Here is a 23237-nt window from a genome sequence, read left to right on the forward strand (position 1 = left end):
GAGGCCCGAGGAACGGCAGTCGTTCCCACCTGACCAGATAGACGGCCCGTGGGACCACATACACTCGACCAACGCCTGTAGCTGGTGAGGTGGGGTATCCCACACTCCTGCAGGAACAGCAGGTCAGCCTTGACGTTGGCCAGGTAGGATAATGTGGACGCACATCTCAACCCGTCTTTGACACTGCGTACGTTAACCGAGGCAAACTTTAAAGACATTTTTAAAGTAGAAAAGATCTTACATCTCCGTCAGTCAGCATGCACCAGGTGCCACATTCCTGTGGCGCTGACGAATTTCTGCAGGGCCGATGTGACAGTCCGACCCTGCCTCAGGTCCCCGCCGGCGACCGGGTGACATCGTCGGAGTCATGTGGCCGTCGGTTAGTGCCGGGGTTGCTGGCCGGTCTTCGTACCGGACGGTGTCAGCGTCCTTGTTCCTGTTCTGAGGAGTCGCGATCGCCTCAGCCGCAGTGTTGCCTCCGTCGTCTGGATGGTCCGCTGGTGTTGCGATGGCGTCGGTCGTCTCTGTCGCCTGTGGATCCAGCGCCGCTTTTAAATTGAGCCTCTTGTGGTTTCGTCATCTGACAGCTTTCCTTTCCTCATCTGAGGAGACATCACCACTCAAGGCTCCAGCTGCCACGGATTTCCTTTTCCGGATGTTTCTCCTGGATTTGACGCACTGCCAGGGGCTCTCGGGATCTGCAATCTCCTGTTCCACGGCCTCTGCGCCCTCTGCTGGTGGTGCTGTCGGTGCGTCTTCCTGCTGCACTGGGGGGGGGTCCACTCGTCCTTCAGAAGCTTTCTCCGGGCCTGCTTCTGTACCGGTGGTCTTTTTACTCTGAGGTGGCAGAGGCGCTTGCCTTCTTCAGTCCGTCTCCGGTGATCTGGGCGAAAGTGACCTTCCGCTTGGGGCAGGCTCTGTAAACGTGGCCAGCCTCCCCACACAGGTTGCAACATTTGCTGCCTTTGCAGTCCTTTGTCGCATGTCCCTCCTTCAAGCAGTTTCTGCAGAAGGCGGTGCTGCAGCTTGCGGCAAAATGGCCGGTTTTGCCGCAGATTCGGCACACTCGTGGCTGTCCCGCACAGTACAGGAAGCCTCGATTCCCCCCGATGGCAAAATTGGAGGGCGGCTGCAGGAGGCCTCCGTTGGGGTCAGTCTTGAGAGTCACTCTCACCTGTCTCTTACAGGTCCAGATCCCGTATTTGTCCATCACGTCCACGCTCTCACCCTTCACCTCCGCGTACCTAGAGAGGAACATCAGCACATCAGCCGCAGGGTCGTAGGGGTTATACATTTGGAACGTGATAACCCGGTTCCGCTGGGACGGGATGGTGAACAGGGGCTCAGCGGTCAGGATGGAGAGGGGCCCCTCTTTGCCTTTGTCCTTGAGGGCTGTCAGGAACTTGAGGCATCCTGACAGGCTCCTGAAGCTGACGTCCACGTCGGGCTGGTTGCTGTATTCAGCCACACTGCAGACATCTGCTGCTTGGAACCCGCAGCACTCGATCAGTACCTTCTTCACCACAAAGTCACGGCCCACGGGCGAGTCTCCTCCCGAAGCCTTCACCCGGATGGTGTTGGGCAGCCCTTGGCCTGTAGCTCTCGATGCAGCTGCAGCCATAGCTCGATGACACTGAGACGTACTGTATCTGCGTTAGGTCCAAGCCAGAGGCTTGAAACCAGCATTAAGATCCACCAGTAGCAGCAGAGCTCAAGTGTTGTAGACGGTCGTCTCCCGGTCGTCTGATGCCTGCTTCTTCAATCCACAACGCCCATCGAAATCCGATAGCTCCTTGCGAAATCCGAGCCCCAGGCTAAGAACAGATACTACACATTATCTTAGCCAAAAGGCCGAGAGACTGGGGGCACAGTTGCCACAATTCATTTTATTGCAGCCCAGTGTATCTGGGTTTGTCACAGATTGAGATCGGGACAGTTTGAGAAGCTGAATTAACTTTACAGGAAACTCCAAACTGCAAACACATTCAAACACCCGGCCACACCCCCCAATATCATGCGGCAGAGAATGTGAGTTGCTTGGGCAGTGGGTTAGGCAGCACACAGCACCATCCTGACATCAAAAACCATGTCTGAGTGTGTTAGCGAGTGAGCAGTGTGAGTGGCTCAGAGTTGTTACCAGAGTCAATCCTACAAGGGTTAAAGATGGGGTAGAGTTTCTCGGTGAATGTGTCAGTGAATGTGTACAGGTGAGACATGTCCTCAGCATCGTAAAATGACACCTGTCCCCCCTCATAATCCAGGTAAATTCCTAACTTCCGGGGTTTCACTTTCAGCTGGGAGATGACATCCGGGATTTTCAATGATTCGCAGTCAGGAAACCGGGCGATGACCCAGAATCCATTCTCAGGTGAACGTGTGATATTTGCTTTCCTGTTGACAGACTCTCTGCAGACACCCACAATCCAGAGTATCTTGTCTCCAACACCCACCTCCCAGTAATGTCTCCCTGATGCGAAACTCTGGCAGCTCAAGACATAACAGTATAATTCAAATCTTTCTGGATTATCAGGAAGATCTTTATTCTCATTTCCAAACCTCACACTGCTCCGATCCTGGGAAATGATGAGTCGTTTGTATGCTGTGTTTGGATCCAGGGTGAGAGATGCTGGAACTGGGAGGGAACATAAATGGGAAGTTGTAAACAATAAGAGAAATCAGAGTGAATCAGAGGTGCACACAGACAGTATTGGATCCTGACCCAGCAATATTTGTTATTTCTGTACCGAGTCACTTGGTCACTAGGTCTGTCACTAAGGGATTATAGCTCAAGGGGTGCATCAAGTGTGGCTTACCAGGAGTCTCTCCCGCTCCTACCGCCAGCTGTAGGTGGGATTTTGCAAATGGATCCTCGACCTGGGTTGGCCACATTGTGAACGTACTTTCCTTGGCCACCATGTCCTGAACTGGGGCTTGAATCCGGAGCTGCTGGCTCAGAGGCAGGGATACTACCCACTGTGCCACAACACTTTCTTGGTACAGGAATGCCTCAAATTAAAATTCTCAATCCCGTGTCTCCACAGCCTCCCCTCTCTACATCTCTGTATACTCCTCCAGCCCTACAACCGCCTCTGAAATCTCAGGTAGGACAAGGGGGAGAGCTCTCCAACTCTTCGACAAACCCGTGCCACGGAATCATTGACTTCAACTGAGAAGATGTAAAGTCTCAGCTGAAATTCGGCTTCTCCAACACTGCCATACTTCTTCAGTGTGGCACTGGGAAATTCTGCTCCAGATCCTGCTGTAAATCTACAGCATTCTCCAGTGAGCTAGCAGGAACACAATGGGCTGATGATCTCCTCCTGTGTTCACTGGTGAAACTGCACATTGAGCATTGCGTACAGATTTGGTCACCTTACATCAGGAGGGAGATACTTGCACTGGACGCCGTTCAGAGAAGGTTCCCTAGTTTGATTGCTCAGATGAAGAGATTGTCTTTTGAGGAAAGGTTGAGCAAGTTGGGTCAAAACTCACTGACGTTTAGAAGAATAAGAGGTGATCTTCTTGAAAGATTCTGAGGGGGTCCCTTTGACAGGGTAGATGCTGGGAGGGTGTTTCATCTCCTGGGAAATCGAAATTCAGGCAGCAAACCTTCAATAAAAGGGTAATATAGGATGGTGATGAGGAGGAATTTCTCCTCTGAGAGGGTCATTAGTCTTTGGAATTCTCTTCCACAGAGAGAGCAGTGGAGGCTGCCTCATTGACTACAAGGCTGAGTTGGATAGATTTTTGATCAACAAGGGGGTTAAGGGTTCTGTGGGGCGGGGAGGTAAGTGGAGTGAAGGCCACAAGCAGATCAGTCATAATCTTATCCAAAAACAGAGCGGGTTCACTGGGCTGGATCACTGCTGCTCTTCTTTCTTATGGTCATTCCATCAGCCCATTACTCACATGGATAACAGTATGGAGATGGCAATATACAGAGAATGATACCTGGTGAAATCAGTGCTCTCATTTCCCTCCACACATTGATGTATTTGAATGGTCCACCATCTATATCCACAGGTAACTGAGTGGAGACAGTTCCAGCCTCGTGAAACTCCATCTGACTCCTGTAAAAACAGGTCCGCAAATCAGTCTGTGTGAGAGAGACAGCAGTGATCACATCGCAAAACTGTTCCTTTAAATCTGCTTACCTCTTCACAAGGTCCTGTATATCCTGAGGGAACAGAAACAGAATAGATATTATTGAGTCAGATTAGAACAAGAGGTCACAGGTATAGGTCGAGAGGTGGCAGATTTAAATCTGAAATCAGGAGGATCGACTTCTCGCAAATAAGCTCACGTTAACACTACAATGGAGTTCCTGTGAAACTCCCCTAGTTGCCACACTCCGGTGCCTGTTTGGGTACATTGAGGGAGAATTTAGCATGGCCAATGAACCGACCCATATCTTTCGAACTGTTGGAGGAAATGGGAGCCCTGGAGGAAACCCACGCTGTCACGGGGAGAACATGCAGATCCTACACAAACAATGACCCAAGCCAAGTATTGAACCATGGACCCTGGTACCGTGAGGCAGCTATGCCAACTACTGTGCCACAATGCTGCCCTAAATGGTCTCAGGAAGGAGATGGAGAAATTTCTGACACACAAGAGGTTATTGCAGAAGGTCAGGGGACATGGAGTTGGGGGTAGGGTGTTAGCGTGGATAGAGGATTGGTTGTCAAATAGGAGGCAGAGAGTGGGGGTCAATGGGTGCTATTCGGATTGGCGGTTGGTGACTAGTGGGGTGCCCCAGGGGTCGGTGCTGGGGCCTCAGCTATTTACCATTTATATAGATGATCTGGAGGAGGGAACCGAGTGCAGGGTGTCGAAATTTGCTGATGACACCAAGATTGGGGGAAAGGCAAATTGTGCGGAGGGTGTGGAGAGTCTGCAGAAGGATCTAGATAGGCTGGGCGAATGGGCCAGGAAATGGCAAATGGAATTTAATGTTGGCAAGTGTGAGGTGGTCCACTTTGGTAGGAAGAATGGTAGGAAGGACTATTACTTACGTGGCGAAAAACTGCAGCAGGCGACGGTGCAAAGGGACCTCGGGGTCCTTGTGCATGAGTCGCAAAAACCCAGCTTGCAGGTGCAGCAGGTGGTCAGGAAGGCGAATGGGATGCTGGCCTTCATAGCGAGGGGGATTGAATATAAAAGTAGGGAGGTCTTGCTGCAGCTGTATAGGGCATTGGTGAGGTCGCAGCTGGAGTACTGTGTGCAGTTTTGGGCGCCGCACCTGCGCAAGGATATTTTGGCCCTGGAGGGAGTGCAGAGGAGGTTTACTAGGCTGATACCGGAGTTGAGGGGATTGAGCTATGAGGAGAGGCTGAATAAACTAGGCTTGTACTCGTTAGAGTTTAGAAGAATGAGGGGAGATCTCATTGAGACGTATAAGATGATGAATGGGATGGATAGGATAGAGGTGGAGAGACTCTTCCCGCTCAAAAAAGACAGTAGGACTAGGGGGCACAGCCTCAAGATAAAGGGGAGGCGGTTTAGAACGGAGTTGAGGAGGAACTTCTTCACTCAAAGGGTGGTGAATCTCTGGAATTCTCTGCCCGTTGAAGTGGTGGAGGCTGCCTCGCTAAATATTTTTAAGAAGCGGGTTGATGGGTTCTTGATTAGAGAGGGGATTAAGGGCTATGGGGAGAGGGCGGGAAAGTGGAACTGAGCCACAACAGATCAGCCATGATCTTATTGAATGGCGGGGCAGGCTCGAAGGGCTAGATGGCCTACTCCTGCTCCTATTTCTTATGTTCTTATGTTCTTATGTTCTTACAACGGGTTAAAGGGATACATGGAACAGATAGTGAGATGGATCTGACACCAGGCAGAGATCAGCCGTGGTCTAATTGAATGGCAGAGCAGATGCAAAGGACTGAATTGCTGACTTCTGCTCTTAATCTTCTGTTTCTATATTCCTTTTGAAGATCTTTTGTTGTCCATCTCAAGGAGAAATAATCAGGAGAGACAGAATGGAGAAATCATTGAGAAAATAGCTTTTCCTTTTTCCATTCATTCTCACTCTGAGCTCATTACCTCCATGTGACTTGTGTCCCTCTATCCTATTCCCAAACATTCCTGATCACCCTACCACCTTCCCAGTGCCCACGTCCAGCTGGATGTTCTGTCCTCAGCAGCTTACATTCTTCTCGATCTGACCGTAGCCCCATCACCCCTGTGCTTGGTGACTCACACTGGCTCCCACCTCAACAACATATTTATTGAAAACATTCTCATCCTTGTTTTCAAATTCCTACCTGGCCTCACTCCTCTCCGTCTCTCTCATCTCCTCCAGCTCCACAACGCTTGGGGACATCTGCACTTGTCTAATTTGTGTCTTCTCTGAATCCTCGATTTCAATCCCAACACCATTGCTGGCTGTGTCTTCAGTTGAATCAAGTGTTTGCAGGGGCAGGAACAGCAGAACCTACAGCACAATAAAGATCTACCTTCCACACTTCGACAATGCCCCTTAACCCCATCCTCAGAACGGCCCCATCTGCCCCAGTGTGAACCCCTCCAGCTCCCAGCCCAGTCCTCTCTGAATCCAAACATCACTCAGTGCTGTGGTTACACTGTGTATAGGAATCACACTCAGATTCCTCACCCCATCTCCCATTGCCCCCTCACTGACAGCAGCAAGAGATCATCATCCAACCAATCAGACTGAAGCCAAAGCCAGGCCCAGAGGTTAAAGGTCAGTGTGTCAGCCCTCAGTCCCACAATGTTCTCCTGGACAAGACAAAGAGGTTTTGTACCTTGAGGAACTCTGGAGCCTCTTCTATCTTCAGCCTCGATTGAAGATCTCTTATTGCTCCGTCAAGACAAGACATTTCACCCAAAGTTTTCTTTAAATTCTTCTCCATTTTCTTGAATGTTTTATTGCTTTTTTGCGCCAACTCTGTTTTCATCAACTCTTCCTTCTCAAACAGGAACTTGTGCATCTTTTCAAATTCACTGTGGATTTCATTTCTCAGTCTCTCAACTTCAGTCTGGAACAGATTGAATACAGAGCGAAATAAACAATGTCTCTAATCCCAGTGTCCCTGGTCTCTGCCCATTCACTGCACGGTCAACTGTTTGATGGAATATTTGGCGTCTGGTAGTGTGATACATCGGAAGACGGTAAAAGTATAACAATGTTTTATTATAAAATATAAGAGAGCAAGGAGTGTGTTACTGAGGGAAAACTAAACAAAGAACAAAGAACAAAGGACAACACAGCACAAGAAACAGGCTCTCTGGCCCAACAAGCCCGCGCCGCCATTATAACATTGTGAGTGTCCTCTTCTACCTATGACCTTTGTCGACGCCTACTGGACTCCACAATGAAGGTGTGCAAATTTAGAGAATTTTAACCAGATTGAGGGACGCCTAATTTAGGGACAATTTGTTACACCAATCAGCCAAAGAGCACGTTTTTGGGGTGTGGGAGGAAACCGGAGCACCTGGAGAAAACCCACGCAATCACAGGGAGAATGTGCAAACTCCCACAGACACTGGCCCAAATCCATGTATCTGCACAGCAAACAGTGATAGTCACTGAGCTGTCGTGTTGTCTGTCAGATGGTCCAGTTTAAGCGGACACGAATGACGTGAAGCACTCGGCAACTTTCGAAGCAACATCCAAGAGCAGCCCTCGCGCGACCCATCGCGTGTACGCCCCTTGTTATACAACAAGGCAGACTGAATCACCTGTGAATGTAAAAAAAAGACATCAATCAACATACACAACTTATACAGACATTCATGGAATCCCCAGGAGCTCAAACATAAGACAGGTGAGCCATAAAATATCTTGGATGGTCCGTCAGAATCTATTGATTCCCAGGAACGCCCTGAGGCTCTTGATCCTTATTTCGAACAATCTTTTGTATCCCTCTATCTCTAGTCTGCTCATGTCCCTATCTATGCAAGCCAATCGAGTGGTTCGAGTTCCTACATGGATCAATGTTTACCTGGGAGTGAGTTACAGACTGGAATCTAATCAAGGGGTTCAGATGGTTTATATACAGAATAATGGATACCTGGGAGTGAGTTACAGTTTGGAATCTAATCGAGGGGTTCAGATGGTTCATATAGAGAATAATGGATACCTGGGAGTGAGTTACAGACTGGAATCTAATCAAGGGGTTCAGATGGTTTATATATAGAATAATGGATACCTGGGAGTGAGTTACAGACTGGAATCTAATCGAGGGTTCAGATGGTTTATATATAGAATAATGGATACCTAGCAGTGAGTTACAGACTGGAATCTAATCGAGGGGTTCAGATGGTTCATATATAGAATAATGTATACCTGGGAGTTTGTTAGAGTGGAATGTAATCGAGGGGTTCAGATGGTTTATATATAGAATAATGGATACGTGGGAGTGAGTTACAGACTGGAATGTAATCGAGGGGTTCAGATGGTTTGTATACAGAATAATGGATACCTAGGAGTGAGTTCCAGACTGGAATCTAATCGAGGGATTCAGATGATTAATATACAGAATAATGGATACCTGGGAGTGAGTTCCAGACTGGAATCTAATCGAGGGGTTTAGATGATTAATATACAGAATAATGGATACCTGGGAGTGAGTTCCAGACTGGAATCTGATCGAGGGGTTCAGATGGTTTATATATAGAATAATGGATACCTGGGAGTGAGTTCCAGACTGGAATCTAATCGAGGGATTCAGATGATTAATATACAGAATAATGGATACCTGGGAGTGATTTCCAGACTGGAATCTAATCGACGGGTTTAGATGATTAATATACAGAATAATGGATACCTGGGATTGAGTTCCAGACTGGAATCTGATCGAGGGGTTCAGATGGTTTATATAGAGAATAATGGATACCTGGGAGTGAGTTACAGACTGGAATCTAATCGAGGGGTTCAGATGGTTTATATAGAGAATAATGGATACCTGGGAGTGAGATACTGACTTGATTTATTTATCGATTGTTGCGATTGGAAGTAGCGTTATACATTTTTGCCAAATTTTGCAATTTACAGACGCTCCCTTCCATTCCAGTGCTGGGCGTAGCCTCTAATGTACACTGGACTCCAGCATTTTATTCAGTAAAACTCTCTCTCTCTCTCACTGTGTGAGGAGCTCACTCACTCTCAATGACAAACACAGGGAACATTACACAAAGCCTAAAGGACACTCTCCTACCTTCATCTGTGAAATGCCGTACTCTCCTACTCTTTTACTGTGAAGACTGAGGTCCATTTGCTTCTGCAGAGTCTCCAATGATGTTTCTAACTTGTTCTGGCAGACAGAAAGGACACAAAGGGGATTGTGAAAGTGAACACTCGCTAAGGGCACCTTCTGGAGGAGTTTGCTGTTTTTAAATCCACTGGTGAAAGGGAGAGGAGATATTCCCAAGATTGATCCCTCTCAATGTTTGGGATGAAAGCATAAAGAAATTTAGGGGAAACTTTGTGTTAATTCCGCCTATTGCAATTATCCTCCTCCAGCTCCATTCCCCTCCTTCATCAACACTCTCCCAATGATCTCCCCTTCCCAACACTCTCCATCTCCTCAAATTACCCCAGCCCATTCTCCCCTTGCCCTCTCCTCTCCCTCTCTCACTCTACAAACCCTCTCTCTCCCTCTGCTAACCCCACCGCCTCCCCCTGTTCTCTGTCGGTCTGTGTCCATAGCAGTGAGTCAGTACCTTGTATATCTGGACAGCCTCTTTGATATGCAGATCTTTGTGAGTTTGATGTTCTGAACTCCAGCAATCCGCACAGATGGCTCTCTGTTCAACTTCACAGAACAGTTTCAGCTTCTCCTCGTGTTCCTGACAGTAAAACTCCTCCTCTGGCTGTGTCACCTTCACCTTCAGCACTCTGAGCTTCTCCACGATGTTAGCCATGGTGCGAGCGGGCCTGATGTTCCTCTGGGTGAAGACCTGTCGACACTGGGGGCAGGAAACATCTCCCGGGACCCTCTCCCAACTCTGGGAGATGCAGCTCCTGCAGAAGTGATGTTCACATTCCAGACGCACGGGCTCGGTGAATATTTCCAGGCAGATGGGACAGGTTAGTTCCTGGCTGAGATCCGGAGATGCCATCCCAGTGCTCAGAGTCTCTCTCTCTGTCTCTCTCTTCCACTTCTTTCACTTTCAATTCTTGTTCCCAGCTGCACTTCCGGGATTTGACTTCACGTGATCAGAGACACTCTCAATGCCAGGAATTCTGTAATCCCATCAAACTGAGCCCCTTTATTGTGTCTGGAGACTTTTTCACTTTATAAAATCAACTTTAGAACATTCTTTCTTTCCTCTCTGCAAACACACTCCTTAAAACACCCACCATCCCTTCTCAATCCCAACACTTTGATTTGATTTGATTTATTATTGTCACATGTATTAGTGTACAGTGAAAAGTATTGTTTCTTGCTTGCTATACAGACAAAGCATACTGTTCATACAGAGGGTGCAGAATGTAGTGTTACAGTTATAGCTAGGCTGCTGAGAAAGATCAATTTAATGCGAGGGAGGTCCACTCAAAAGTCTGATGGCAGCAGGGAGGAAGCTGTTCTTGAGTTGGTTGGTACGTGACCTCAGACTCTTGAATCTTTTTACCGCTGGCAGAAGGTGGAAGAGAGAATGGGTCCAGTTTTAACACCAACTTGTGCCCGTTTTCACAGAGACTTGGTAATGTTGGAAGTAAGGCGAGCAGTGTGATCCACTCCATGCCCATTCCCCCTTTATCAAGCACCTAAACTGCCCGTGATCGGCACTGCGTCCGAAGTGGGCGTGACTTCATGGTCTGCACGCCCAAACTGACGGGCATTTCCCCCTTTGCCACCGTGTTCGCCCATCCAGATTCGGAACAAAACAAAAATGATCCACAAAGGTCTGTTTCAGCCACGCCAGCCTCTGAAGGGGTAAGTTCAGAGCTTCCGGCTGCTCCCTGACTCAGATCAGTGGTGGGTGGGGGGAGGCGGATCAGATTGCTCTCTGGTTGAAGGAGAATGGGTGAGGGGGGTTGGGGTGGTGGGGTGGGGGTGGTCCGGTGGCACCCTGCGTGTGCTCGGTGGGGGGAAAGAGGGGCAAAGGGCCGTGATCAGTCTGGGTAGTGGGGGGGTGGGGTTGGGGGTGGGGTACGGAGGTCAGTTATGCTGTGGGGGTGGGGCAACATCTGTGGGAGACAGGAGGTTTTATCCGGCCCAGAAACCATACGGCAGGGGAACATTTTTCTATTTTTTAACAACGCATGCACCATTGAATACTCCGATTTGATCTACAGCGTTTCTGGCTTGATAAGCCCCCGCCCAGCTTCTGCAGCGTGATTCAGAGTGACTGATATTGTTTCGGGCAGAGTGTGTATGGGGGCGCCGGAGAACGGGATTAAAAGTCAGACCTGAAACACTCCCAGTTTCAGCACTTTGAATGAAAATGGTAAATTCGGGCTGTATGTTCGGGGTCCCTCATTATACTGGCTGCTTTTCCAAGGCAGCTGGAACTTCAGAGTCAGTGGGTGGGAGACTGGTTTGAGTGATGGATTGGGCGACATTCATAACCTTTTGAAGTTCCTTACGGTCCTGGGCAGAGCAGGATCCGGACCAAGCTGTGATACAACCAGAAAGAATGCTGTCTATGGTACATCTGTAAAAGTTGGTGAGACTTGCAGCTGAGATGCCAAATTTCCTTAGTCTTCTGAGAAATTGAGGCATTGGTGGGTTTTCTTAATGATAGTGTCAGCATGGGGGGACCAGGACAGGTTGTTGGTGATCTGAACAACTAAAAACTTGAAGCTGTTAGGTGGCCCACCAACCGAATCCCCCCTCCCCTGGCTCACTGAAACAATCCCCCCCATCCCCGGCCCACTGACCCAATCCCCCCCTCCCCCAGCCCACTGACCCAATCCCCCCCTCCCCCGGCCCACTGACCCAATCCCCCCACCCCCGGCCCACTGACCCAATCCCCCCTCCCCCGGCCCACTGACCCAATCCCCCCCTCTCCCCCGGCCCACTGACCCAATCCCCCCCTCCCCCGGGCCCACTGACCCAATCCCCCCCTCCCCCGGCCCACTGACCCAATCCCCCCCTCCCCCGGCCCACTGACCCAAACTCCCCCTCCCCCCAGCCCACTGACACAATCCCCCCTCCCCCGGCCCACTGACCCAATCCCCCCCTCCCCTGGCCCACTCACCCAATCCCCCCCTCCCCCCGCCCACTGACACAATCCCCCCTCCCCCAGCCCATTGATCCAAACCCCCCCCTCCCCCGACCCACTGACCCAATCTGCCCCCCCTCGCCCCTTACATCTTTCTCTAGTTTGTCTCCTCTCTCTCGTCCACGAGACTTTCCCAAATCCATCTTCTCCCTGTGATACTCCCTCCCTTCTCTCCCCCCTCTATCAATCTGACCCACCCCCTCCATTCTTGAATAAATAACCTGTGAGGCCACTGACTTTGCAAATTCCCACCCCCGTCTCCCCTCTCCCCGCTTTACTCTGCAAACTGGGATCAGGATCCGGGATGCTGATACTGGGACACCAGTGGAGAGCAGTGAGGAAGGTTTCTCCTCCGTCTCCCAGGACTGATCTCCCTCCACAATCCAGGCACCATTCCTGGTTAAAGAGTGGATTTGTTTGTATCTGGGCTTTGGGGTTATCATTAACTCGATGAATAGGAACAATCCTGTGTTCCAGCCTCTCATTTCTCACTTGCTGCACATTATCCGGCTGTGGGGGGATTGGCTCTGGAAGATCACATTCATCCTCAGTTATTTCTGTCTGATTTACATCCCTGTCGAAACCCTCTGGATGTTCCAGTGCATGAAAGGCGCTATATAAATGTAGTTTGTTTTTTTTGGCTCCGACTGAAGCAAAATGTTTCTGTTGCAAATTATCCTGAGGGGAGTCTTCATTCCCAGAGACCCTGGCACACACACTGAGACACACTGAGACACACACACATACTCACGCACACCCTAACACACTCACACTCACACACACACTCACACACACACTAACAGACTGATACTTACACACACATGGCACATATACACTTACACACACAAGCAGTCTATCACACACAACTTCCCATCCATTGACTCCGTCTACACTTCCCGCTGCTTCGGAAAAGCAGCCCGCAAAATTAAGCAGCCCGCTCACCCCGGACACTTTCTCTTCCACATTCTTCCATTGGGAAAAGTCTGAGGTCATGTACCAACCAACTCAAAAACAGCTTCTTTCCTGCTGACAGCAGACTTTCGAATGAACCTGTATATGTAAGCTGATCTTTCTCTCCACCCTACAGTTCTGACTGTAACACTGCATTCTGCACCCTCTCCTTTCATTCTCTGTGAACGATATGCTTTGTCTATAGTGTGAAAAAACAATGCATTTCACTGCATACTAATATAGGTGACAATAATAAATTAAATAATAACGTACACATTCACTCTCACACACACACACTCACTCGCACACACATTCACACAGTCACGCTCAGGCACACACACATTCACACACTTTCTCTCACACACACACAAACACTCTCTCTCAGACACACACACACACACACACACACACATGTCCGACCTGAGCTGAGTCTCCATTTACTGGAGAGTGTTGAATGGACAGCCTCTGTCAGCTCACTGGATCACATTAACACACCAGGAACTGGGACATCGACTGCACAATAATACCTTTAAATTCCTGCTCACCTCCTGCTCCATCAGTTTGTTCATGTTCCGTTTAAACAAATCGTGATACTGAATCTGTTCTTGTCTCCCCCGCAGTTGGCGATCATCTTGTGAGACATGTTACTGAGACAGTAATGCTGGTGAGAAGGATATTCGACTGGGGTGGCAGCACTCAATGGGAGGAAGTGAATCAGCCTCTTGTTGAACACTCTGTGCAATGTGCCTTTCCATTGCCTTCCGGGGGTGTCACTGTGAGTACATACACTGCCATCCAGCCCCCACTTTAAAATACTGCTTCAGCTGAAACAAGGGTCTGGAACCCCTCACCAAACCCACTCACAGTGAGTACAGTACTGGGCACGGAGCCTCTCTCTCTATTTTCAGACTGTTGAGGGGTACCGGAGATGACCAGTACTGTCAGGAAAACTTAGACAATACAGGACACATGAAGCCAGAGTTTCTGAATCAAAGAGGTAATTTTATTTAACTAGCGGCTGCTGGGAGACCATCAGAGGGTGGAGTCAGCTCTCAGGGTGAGCAGCCAGAACTTTCCGAATAGATCTGACCTTTACAGTTCTAAACAGAACCATTATAGGTTTTCTTCTCATCTTTTTACCGCTGTATCTTAGCTTACAATCAATCATCTTTAAGATACATATATCAATAATAACTCTCATATTCCTCAGCCAATTGCATCTCACCACCCAGCGTAATGATGTCTCATTTGTCCTTGAAATCCAGACGCTAACTCCAATCTTGGATAAAGCCACTTCCCGGATGCCAGGTTACCAAGACGCTCACTATAGGGATAAAAGTGAATGTTCCCACCCAACCATTGCCAAACTGGGTAGGCAGGTGATCCCGCATCAGGGCACATTTCCAGCCTGAGTCTGGACAAGGAAAACACCTACTCATAAAATTCCAATATGTGTTGCTGCAAAAGAAACTTTCTGAGATACGTTTCGCAAAGTACATGATTCCCAGGCCTTTGGTTCTGAACTATTCGACTTTACCATCATATCTGGTGGTAACCTGCCTTCGGCTGAAGTGAATAATTCATACAACACTTAAAATACATTTAAAATATCAGCACATATGTTTAAATCATAATTACTTGTTTAATTATTTCCCTACATTCACATGTGTGTTATCTCTTATCTCATTAGTCTACAATCTTGTTTTCAGAATTATTTAACCCTTTACTATTAACCCTGCAGGGTCTAAGTGTTTACTATCGTAAAACCTCATTGATTTATAAGAAATTTCCCACATCAAACCCTTCTCCATTCCTGTTCTCCTTGAATGGGAGGGAGTTCCTCATTCTAACCACTCTCTGGGTAAAGATGTTGATCTCGAATTCCCGATTGGATTTGTTAATGACTATCTGATATTGATGCCTTCACTCGATCCAACCTCCAGTTTAAAGGCAGCTGACAGAGCAAGTGGCCATTCACAGGACTGCCAGCAGATGGCAGGGCTGCTCCAGGTAAAGCCCTTCCTGCCAACATGGCAAAAGGACCCATCAGGATGAGGGAGTTGGGGCGGGGTGTGTGGTGGATTTCACGAAAACCTTCTGTCATGAAGGCTCCAACACTATAAAACCAAAGTCAATAAACGTGGTTACAAAACAGATCAGCTGTGATCCAACTGAACTTTGGGACAGACCGGAGCATCTCACTGTCCCAACCCCTTTTATACAATTATCCTCTTTGCAATGACTTGATGGCTTGAGTCATCAGGAGAGGCTGGACTTTTTTCCCTGGAGGCTGTGGGGTGACCTTATCGGGGTCTATAAAATAATGAGGGCAGAGATTAGGTCGATAGTCAACATCTTTTCCCAATTTTAGGGGAGTCTAAAACTGGAGAACAGAGGTTTACAGTGAGAGGGGAGAGGTACAATAGTGCCCAGAAGGGCAATTGATCTCACTCAGAGGGTGGTGAGTGTCTGCAATGAGCTGCCAGAGGTAGAACTAGAAGCAGGAACAATTTGTCTTAAAGCTTTAAGAAAGTTACATGGGTAAGATGGTTATCGAGGGATGTGGGCCAAACGTGGGCAATTGGGACTCGCTCAGTGGTAAAAACTGGGTGGCATGGACAAGTTGGGTCGAAGGGCCTGTTTCCATGCTGGAAACCTCTATGACTCAATGAGGATATCAGGATAATTTATTTGAAAGATGGGAGAATTGTAAATGTTGGGAGTCAGAGAGATTTGGGGTGAAGCAGAGAAAGTTAACAAACAGATACAGTGAACAATTAGGACGGTAAATGGTATGTTAGCATTTATTACAATGGGGCTGATGTATAAGAGTTTAAGCCTTGCTGCAATGAAACAGCGACTGGGTGTGGTCACAGTTGGGAGACTGTACACAGTTTTAGTCTCCTTACCTGAGGAAACCTAGACTTACGTTAGAGGTTGCAATGAAGGTTCACTGAATAGATTCTTGGGGTGAAAGGGTTGTTCTCTGTGAGGAGACAGAGTGAGTAGAATGGATCTGTATTCTTTAAAGTTTAGAAGAATAAGGGGTGATCTTATTGAGACAGACACAATTGTTCAGGATCCTGACAGGGCCAATGCTGAGACTGCTCTAGAACTCGGAGTCACAGAATCAGGATAAGGGGTCGGACATTTAAGACTGAGACAAGGAGAAATGTCTTCACTCAGAGAGAGTTGTGAATCTTCAGGATGCTCTACCTCGGTGAGCTGTCAGCAAGAATATTCAACCCAGAGATCGATATATTCTTGTCTACAAAGGGAGTGAAGGGATAGGCTGGGAAAGTGGAGATGTTGATATGTCCTCCTCCAGAACCGATTCTGATATTCTTACTCCTAATTCGTTCTGTACTTTCTCTGAATCAACAATCTGCAGAGTCCAGTCTGCAAATAAAACCTTTATTAAATGGAGCAAATGGCATTGGCTTCACAATGAACTGTTCGAGACTGGGGGCACAGTTCTTTTTTAACTTTATTCCAATCCAATCAAGTCAAATTGAAGCCAATTCTGAGTCCCAACAAGTTGGGACATTCCCGACCCAAGCTGATAAGACAGGGCTCTCACCTCCCGTCTTGGGTTTGATGTATACGTTCCAAGCTGATTGGAATAGATTAAGCTCCTCCTCCAAGGCTTGATCTCATTTGCATCTTAGCCAAACGGCCGAGATGCGGCTTTAAAAATTGCTTCAAATGAAGCTGAAATGTAACCTAATGACTTCAACCAAGTGCAGCATGTCAATACGACACTTGATCTTAGCCAAAAGGCCAAGAAGCGACGGGGGGAACAGCTGCCACAATTCATTTTATTGCAGCCCAGTGTGTCTGGCTTTGCCACATATTGAGATCGGGACAGTTTGAGAAGCTGAATTAACTTTACAGTAAACTCCAAACTGCAAACACACTCAACGACACGGCCACACCCCCCCAATATCATACGGCAGAGAATGTGAGTTGCTTGGGCAGTGGGTTAGGCAGCACACAGCACCATCCTGACATCAAAAACCATGTCTGAGTGTGTTAGTGAGTGAGCAGTGTGAGTGGCTCGGAGTTATCACCAGAGTTATTTGTACAAGGGTTAAAGATGGGGTAGAGTTTCTCGGTGAATGTGTCAGTGAATGTGTACAGGTGAGACATGTCCTCAGCATTGTAAAATGACACCTGTCCCCCCTCATAATCCAGGTAAATTCCTAACTTCCGGGGTTTCACTTTCAGGTGGGAGATGACATCCGGAATTTTCAATGATTCGCAGTCAGGAAACCGGCCGATGACCCAGAATCCATTCCCAGGTGAGAGAATGATGTTTCCTTTCCTGTTGACAGACTCTCTGCAGACACCCACAACCCAGAGTATCTTGTCTCCAAGACCCACCTCCCAGTAATGTCTCCCTGATGTGAAACTCTGGCTGCACAAAATAAAATAATATAATCCAAATCTTTCTGGATTATCAGGAAGATCTTTATTCTTCTTTCCGAACCTCACACTGCTCAGATCCTGGGAAACGATGAGTTCATTGTGTGCTGTATCTGGATCCAGGGTGAGAGAAGCTGGAACTGGAAAAGAACACAAATGGGAAGTTGTAAACAATAAGAAAAATAGGAGTGAATCACGAGACGTGTACAAACAGCATTGGATTCTGACCCAGGGTTGTTTGCTGTTGTTTATCATTCTGCACCAGTTCTGGGTACCACACTTTAGGGAGGATGTGAAGGTATTAGAGAGAATGCAGAAAAGAATCACCAGAACAGTTCCTGGGATAGGAACTTCAGGTATGTGGATAGATCGGAGACACTGGGGTAGTTCTACTCAGAGAGGAGACGGCGAAGCGGAGATTAGATAGAAATGTTCAACATCATGAGGGGGCTGGACAGAGAAGATCGGGAGAAACTGTTCCCATTGATGGAGAGATGGTGAACCAGAAGACACAGAATTTGAAGTGATTGAGAAAGGAAGCCACAGTAATGTGAGGAAAAACCTTCTCACACAGCCAGGGTTTAGGATGTGGAATGCACTGTGGTGGAATCAGATTCAGTGACAGCTTTCAAACCCAATGGGATCATTATCTGAACAGGAAATATCTGCAGAGGAACAGAGAGGAGGAGTGGGATGAGGTGCGTTGCTTTTTGAGTGAGTTAGCAGGACACAATGGGCTGAATGGTCTCTGTGTATGTTGATGAAACTGCAACTTGTGTATTGTGATTAGATTTGGTCACCTTACATCAGGAGGGAAATATTTTTAATGGACGCAGTTCAGAGAAGGTTCACAAGTTTGATTCCTAAGATGAAGGGCTTGTCTTCTGAGGAAAGGCTGAGCAAGTTGGGTCAAAACTCACTGAAGTCTAGAAGAATAAGAGGTGATCTTCTTGAAACATGAAAGGTTCTGAGGGGGTCCCTTTGACAGGGTAGATGCTGGGAGGGTCTTTCATCTCCTGGGGAAATCGAGATCGAGGCAGCAAAGCTTCAATAAAAGGGTGATATAAGGTGTTGATGAGGAGGAATTTCTCCTCTGAGAGGGTCATTAGTCTTTGGAATTCTCTTCGACAGGGAGAGCAGTGGAGGCTGCCTCATTGTCTACAAGGCTGAGTTGGATAGATTTTTGATCAACAAGGGGGTTAAGGGTTATGTGGGGTGGGGAGGTAAGTGGAGTGAAGACCACAAACAGATCAGTCATAATCTTATCCAAAAACAGAGCGGGTTCACTGGGCTGGATCACTGCTGCTCTTCTTTCTTATGGTCATTCCATCAGTGTGTCAAAGCCAATTAGTCACGTGGATAACAGGACGCAGATGGCATTATACAGAGAATGATACCTGGTGAAATCAGTGCTCTCATTTCCCTCCACACATTGATGTATTTGACTGGTCCACCATCTATATCCACAGGTAACTGAGTGGAGACAGTTCCAGCCTCGTGAAACTCCATCTGACTCCTGTAAAAACAGGTCCGCAAATCAGTCTGTGTGAGAGAGACAGCAGCGATCACATCGCAAAACTGTTCCTTTAAATCTGCTTACCTCTTCACAAGGTCCTGTATATCCTGAGGGAACAGAAACAGAACAGATATTATTGAGTCAGATGAGAACAAGAGGTCACAGGTACAGGTTGAGAGGCAGTAGATTTAAAACTGAAATCAGGAGGAACGACTTCTCGCCGAGGGTGGTAAATGTGTGGAACCTCTGGCCGAGGGTGGTAAATGTGTGGAACCTCTGGCCGAGGGTGGTAAATGTGTGGAACCTCTGGCCGAGGGTGGTAAATGTGTGGAACCTCTGGCCGAGGGTGGTAAATGTGTGGAACCTCTGGCCGAGGGTGGTAAATGTGTGGAACCTCTGGCCGAGGGTGGTAAATGTGTGGAACCTCTGGCCGAGGGTGGTAAATGTGTGGAACCTCTGGCCGAGGGTGGTAAATGTGTGAGATGGATATATTTCTGATAAAAAAGGGTTAATGTGATATGGGGAAGAGGTGGAGAGGTGGATTTGGGACCAGGGAGAGATCAGCCACGATCTGATTGAAGAGCGGAGAAGGCTCGAAGGGGTGAATTGCCAACTTCTGCTCCTAATTCATCTGTTCCTATTCTCACATTAAAGATCAGTTCCTGTAAATCTCAGAGAAATTATGAGGAGGGACAGAATGGAGACATCTAGAAAATAACATCTCCTTTTCCCTTTCATTCTCACTCTGAGCTCATTATCTCCATGTGACCCATTTCTTGTGTCTCTCTATCCTGTTCCCAAATATTCCTGATCACCCAACCACCCCTCCCAGTGCCCATGTCCAGCTGGATGTTCTGTCCTCAGCAGCATACATTCTTCTGTATCTGACCATAGCCCCCATCACCCCTGTGCTTGGTGACCTACGCTGGCTCCCAGCTCAACAATGTATTCACTAAAAACATTCTCATCCTTATTTTCATACAGTCAGAGTCAGTAATCATTGTTACACAGAAGAAGGCCCTTCAGCCCAAGTCCACATTGGTTAGTGATACACCACCCAAGTATTCAAATCCCATTTTCGTGCACTTGGTCCCGAGCCTTGTTTGCCTTTGGCATCGCTAACGCACATCTAAATACTTTTTAGATATTATGAGGGTCTCTTCCTCCATCACCCTTTCAGGCAGTGAGTTCCAGACTCCCAACACCCTCTGGGTGAAAAGGTTTCCTGCACATCCCCTCTCACCTTAATCCTCCTGCTCCTTATCTTAACTCTCTGCCCCCTGGTCATTGATCCATCCACCTGGTGGAAAGGTTCTTTCCTGTCTACTCTATCTCTGCCCCTGATAATTTTATCTCTCCCTCCTCACGACTGACGCCCCACCATTTTTCATTTCATCACATTGAGAATACCTCACCCCATCTCCCATTGCACCCTCACTGACAGCAGCAAGAGATCATCATCCAACCAATCAGACTGAGGTCAAACCCAGGCCCAGAGGTTAAAGGTCAGTGTGTCAGCCCTCAGTCCCACAATGTTGTCCTGGACAAGACAGAGAGGTTTTGTACCTTGAGGAACTCTGGAGTCTTTTGTATCTCCAGCCTGGATTGAAGATCTCTTATTACTCCTTCAACAGAAGAGATTTCATCCAAGGTTTTCTTTAAAATCTTCTCCATTTCCTCAAATATTTTATTGCTTTTTTGCGCCAACTCTGTTTTCATCAACTCTTCCTTCTCAAACAGGAACTTGTGCATCTTTTCAAATTCACTGTGGATTTCATTTCTCAGTCTCTCAACTTCAGTCTGGAACAGAATAAATACAGAGTGGTATAAACAATGTCTCTCATCCCAGTGTTCCTGGTCCCTGCGCAATGGTTTACAGGATAAAAAATGTCTCCAATTCCGATAACAAATAATAACAGCTCACGGCAGGTTCAACATGATGGAATATTCGGTGTGTGGGAGTGAGTTACAACCAAACACGACAACATTATTAAATATTAGACAGCAGGGAGTGAGGTACAGACTGGAATCTAATCCAGGGGTTCAGATGGTTTATATATAGAATAATGGATACCTGGGAGTGAGTTACAGACTGGAATCTAATCGAGGGGTTCAGATGGTTTATATATAGAATAATGGATACCTGGGACTAAGTTACAGACTGGAATCTAATCGAGGGGTTCAGATGGTTTATATATAGAATAATGGATACCTAGGACTGAGTTACAGAGTGGAATCTAATCGAGGGATTCAGATGGTTTATGTATAGAATAATGGATATCAGGAAATAAGTTACTAACTAGATTTATTTTATTGATTATTGAGATTGGGTACAGCGGCAAGATTAGAGCTTTATACATTTTTGCCCTATTTTGCAATTTAGAGACGCTCCCTTCCATTCCAGTTCAGGGCATAGCCTCTAATGTACATTGGACTCCAGCATTTTATTCAGTAAAACTCTCTCTCTCTCTCACTGTGTGAGAAGCTCACTCACTCTCAATGACAAACACAGGGAACATTACACAAAGCCTAAAGGACACTCTCCTACCTTCATCTGTGAAATGCCGTCTTCTCCTTCTCTTTTACTGTGAAGACTGAGGTCCATTTGCTTCTGCAGAGTCTCCAATGATGTTTCTAACTTGTTCTGGCAGACAGAAAGGACACAAAGGGGGTTGTGAAAGTGAACACTCGCCAAGGGCGCCTCCTGGAGGAGTTTGCTGTTTCTAAATCTACTGGTGAAGGAGAGAAGGAGATATTCCCAGGATTGGTCACTCTCAATGTTTGGGATGAAAGGATAAAGAAATTTAGGGGAAACTTCGTGTTAATTCTGCCCATTGCAATTATCCTCCTCCAGCTCCATTCCCCTCCTTCATCAACATTCTCCCAATGATCTCCCCTTCCCAACACTCTCCACCTCCTCACATAACCCCAGCCCAGTCTCCCCTTGCCCTCTCCTCTCCCTCTCTCACTCTACAAACCCTCTCTCTCCCTCTGCTAACCCCACCGCCTCCCCCTGTTCTCTGTCGGTCTGTGTCCATAGCAGTGAGTCAGTACCTTGTATATCTGGACAGCCTCTTTGATATGCAGATCTTTGTGAGTTTGATGTTCTGAACTCCAGCAATCCACACAGATGGCTCTCTGTTCAACTTCACAGAACAGTTTCAGCTTCTCCCCGTGTTCCTGACAGTAAAACTCCTCCTCTGGCTGTGTCACCTTCACCTTCAGCACTCTGAGCTTCTCCACGATGTTAGCCAGGGTGCGAGCGGGCCTGATGTTCCTCTGGGTGAAGACCTGTCGACACTGGGGGCAGGAAACATCTCCCGGGACCTTCTCCCAACTCTGGGAGATGCAGCTCCTGCAGAAGTGATGTTCACATTCCAGAGACACGGGCTCGGTGAATATTTCCAGGCAGATGGGACAGGTTAGTTCCTGGCTGAGATCCGGAGATGCCATCCCAGTGCTCAGTGTCTCTCTCTCTGTCTCTCTCTTCCACCTCTTTCACTTTCAATTCTTGTTCCCAGCTGCACTTCCTGGATTTGACTTCACGTGATCAGAGACACTCTCAATGCCAGGAATTCTGTAATCCCATCAAACTGAGCCCCTTTATTGTGTCTGGAGCCTTTTTCACTTTATAAAGTCAGATTTAGAACATTCTTTCTTTCCTGTCTACAAACACACCCCTTAAAACACCCACCCTCCCTTCTCAATCCCAACACTTTGAGGAACTCAGCAATTTCATTCCCAGTTAAGATTGAAACCATTCTTTCAGCTGTCTCTGCTCCTGACCCAACCCCCCCTCCCCCGGCCCACTGACCCAATCCCCCCCTCCCCCGGCCCACTGACCCAATCCCCCCCTCCCCCGGCCCACTGACCCAATCCCCCCCTCCCCCGGCCCACTGACCCAATCCCCCCTCCCCCAGCCCCCTGACCCAATCCCCCCAACCCCGCTCCCCACCCCCCCAGCCCACTGACCCAATCCCCCCCTCCCCCGGCCCACTGACCCAATCCCCCCCCCACCCCACTTTTGTCTGATTTACATCCCTGTCAAGTCCCTCTGGATGTTGCATTGCATTAAAGGCGCTCTATAAATGTAATTTGTTTCTTGGCTCAGACTGAATCAAAGTGTTTCTGTCGAAACACTTCTGAGGGG

At 47.8% G+C, this 23237-nt stretch overlaps 2 protein-coding genes across 2 annotated transcripts; both read right to left on the reverse strand.

Annotated features, from left to right (window-relative positions):
* Positions 1 to 1684: 1684 nt before the first annotated feature.
* LOC145348541 (zinc-binding protein A33-like) lies at positions 1685 to 10110 on the reverse strand. Its single transcript, XM_080196731.1, has 6 exons — positions 9688 to 10110; positions 9183 to 9278; positions 6768 to 7001; positions 4155 to 4177; positions 3952 to 4070; positions 1685 to 2632 (listed from the first exon to the last, which is right to left on the reverse strand). The coding sequence occupies exons 1-6, from the start codon at positions 10084 to 10086 to the stop codon at positions 2100 to 2102; spliced, it is 1404 nt and encodes a 467-aa protein (XP_080052857.1). The 5' UTR covers positions 10087 to 10110; the 3' UTR covers positions 1685 to 2099.
* A 7068-nt stretch (positions 10111 to 17178) lies between these two features.
* Positions 17179 to 22540, reverse strand: LOC145348684 (zinc-binding protein A33-like). The gene is made up of 6 exons (XM_080196842.1): positions 22142 to 22540; positions 21636 to 21731; positions 20654 to 20887; positions 19172 to 19194; positions 18969 to 19087; positions 17179 to 17711 (listed from the first exon to the last, which is right to left on the reverse strand). Exons 1-6 carry the CDS (start codon positions 22538 to 22540, stop codon positions 17179 to 17181), a joined length of 1404 nt encoding a protein of 467 aa, XP_080052968.1.
* Between the last annotated feature and the right edge of the window lie 697 nt (positions 22541 to 23237).

This window comes from Carcharhinus amblyrhynchos, chromosome 9, assembly GCF_965287045.1.
Source record: "Carcharhinus amblyrhynchos chromosome 9, sCarAmb.v2.hapA, whole genome shotgun sequence".
Lineage (NCBI taxonomy): Eukaryota > Metazoa > Chordata > Chondrichthyes > Carcharhiniformes > Carcharhinidae > Carcharhinus > Carcharhinus amblyrhynchos.